Source organism: Mizuhopecten yessoensis, unplaced genomic scaffold, assembly GCF_002113885.1.
Source record: "Mizuhopecten yessoensis strain PY_sf001 unplaced genomic scaffold, ASM211388v2 scaffold710173, whole genome shotgun sequence".
Classification (NCBI taxonomy): Eukaryota; Metazoa; Mollusca; class Bivalvia; order Pectinida; family Pectinidae; genus Mizuhopecten; species Mizuhopecten yessoensis.
Genome location: NW_018476995.1, coordinates 1 through 1,289, shown reverse-complemented (window position 1 = coordinate 1,289; position 1,289 = coordinate 1). Strand labels below are relative to the sequence as shown.

At 43.0% G+C, this 1,289-nt stretch overlaps 1 protein-coding gene across 1 annotated transcript; it reads right to left on the bottom strand.

Annotated features, from left to right (window-relative positions):
* LOC110440817 (galectin-3-like) lies at positions 1–1,237 on the bottom strand. Its single transcript, XM_021483946.1, has 2 exons — positions 1,052–1,237; positions 1–481 (listed from the first exon to the last, which is right to left on the bottom strand). The coding sequence occupies exons 1-2, from the start codon at positions 1,095–1,097 to the stop codon at positions 72–74; spliced, it is 456 nt and encodes a 151-aa protein (XP_021339621.1). The 5' UTR covers positions 1,098–1,237; the 3' UTR covers positions 1–71.
* Positions 1,238–1,289: the final 52 nt, after the last annotated feature.

The following is a 1,289-nucleotide window of genomic DNA, read 5'->3' as shown; positions in this document are numbered from 1 at the left end:
TCATAAAGAATAACAATAATTATGAAATCAGAAAGAAAGAAACTTTGGCAAGATTGCTCTGTTTTGTTGGTTTACTTTTTTTCGGTAGCAACTTGATCATAAGGTGGAGGAGGCTGGAATCCTGCGTTAATGAAGCCTCCTCCTCCGGCCATGGGAGCTGTGTTATTGTCATACATGTTCCCGGCATTGTAGGGTGTGGCCTGTGGTTGCGCGGGGTAGGGCTGAGATCCCATGGGGTACGCCTGCTGTGTTGGAGGTGGATACTGTCCTGCAGGGGCGGGAGGATATGCAGCTTGTGTCATGGGAGAGTTCGGATAGGCGGCTGGTTTTCCTGCCGCTGGATAGGCGGCTGGTTGCCCTGCCGCTGGATAGGCGGCTGGTTGTCCTGCCACTGGATAGGCGGCTGGTTGTCCAGCCGCTGGGTAACCAGGCTGCGCTGTTGCATATCCCTGGGTCGCCTGCTGGTTCGTCTGCTGGGAAACTATAAGGAAACAGTTATGCTTGAATTACATAATTAAAACCCACATAATTCACTTAATTTTCAGACGGTTAAGAAACTTTCCTGCTTGTTTTAACCATTGTATATCTCTAAATAAAGTGAAATAATTGATCATATAAAGAGAACAAAACAAATGTTAAACAGAAGCAGTTGCATGTAAGCATTTAATCATTATCTTCACATTGTTTATGATTTACAACCTCCAAAAATATTTACTCTGACCGCAATTTACTGAAAATGGCCTTGATTTCGACGAACATTTGATGATAATTAGGAGAATGCTTACGAATCATAATCGGACATCTTCGGGCTTTTCCGTGTTTTTTCCGTGTATTAAAAAAACCCGTCGGAGCATCAATCGGGAATCATCGGCACTTTCCGTAAATGAGCCTGAAATTGCTGACAGTTCCCGATTGACCCGAGGATGTGTCCATAAACATAAATCAATGCCGTAATGCTTAATTAACCATTGTCGTAATGTTGTTTTGTCCAATAATCGATGTCGTTATGGCTATGATTTCCACAATTAAATATGATACACAAACAACCTACCCATGGTAACAGATGTGACTGGTCTGTTGCCGATCACCTGTCCCATATTGGCCCGCCTTCTTCGACAGCAAATGCAGATAACAATCAAAGCAATGAGAGTGCCGAGTCCGAATAGACTGCCAACGACTCCTCCAATAATACCTCCTGGCCCGTCATTATAGCTGGAATGTCACAACCAAACGATTTTGATTTTATACCTGTACATTTCACGGAATTCAAATTAATATTAATAAAAAAA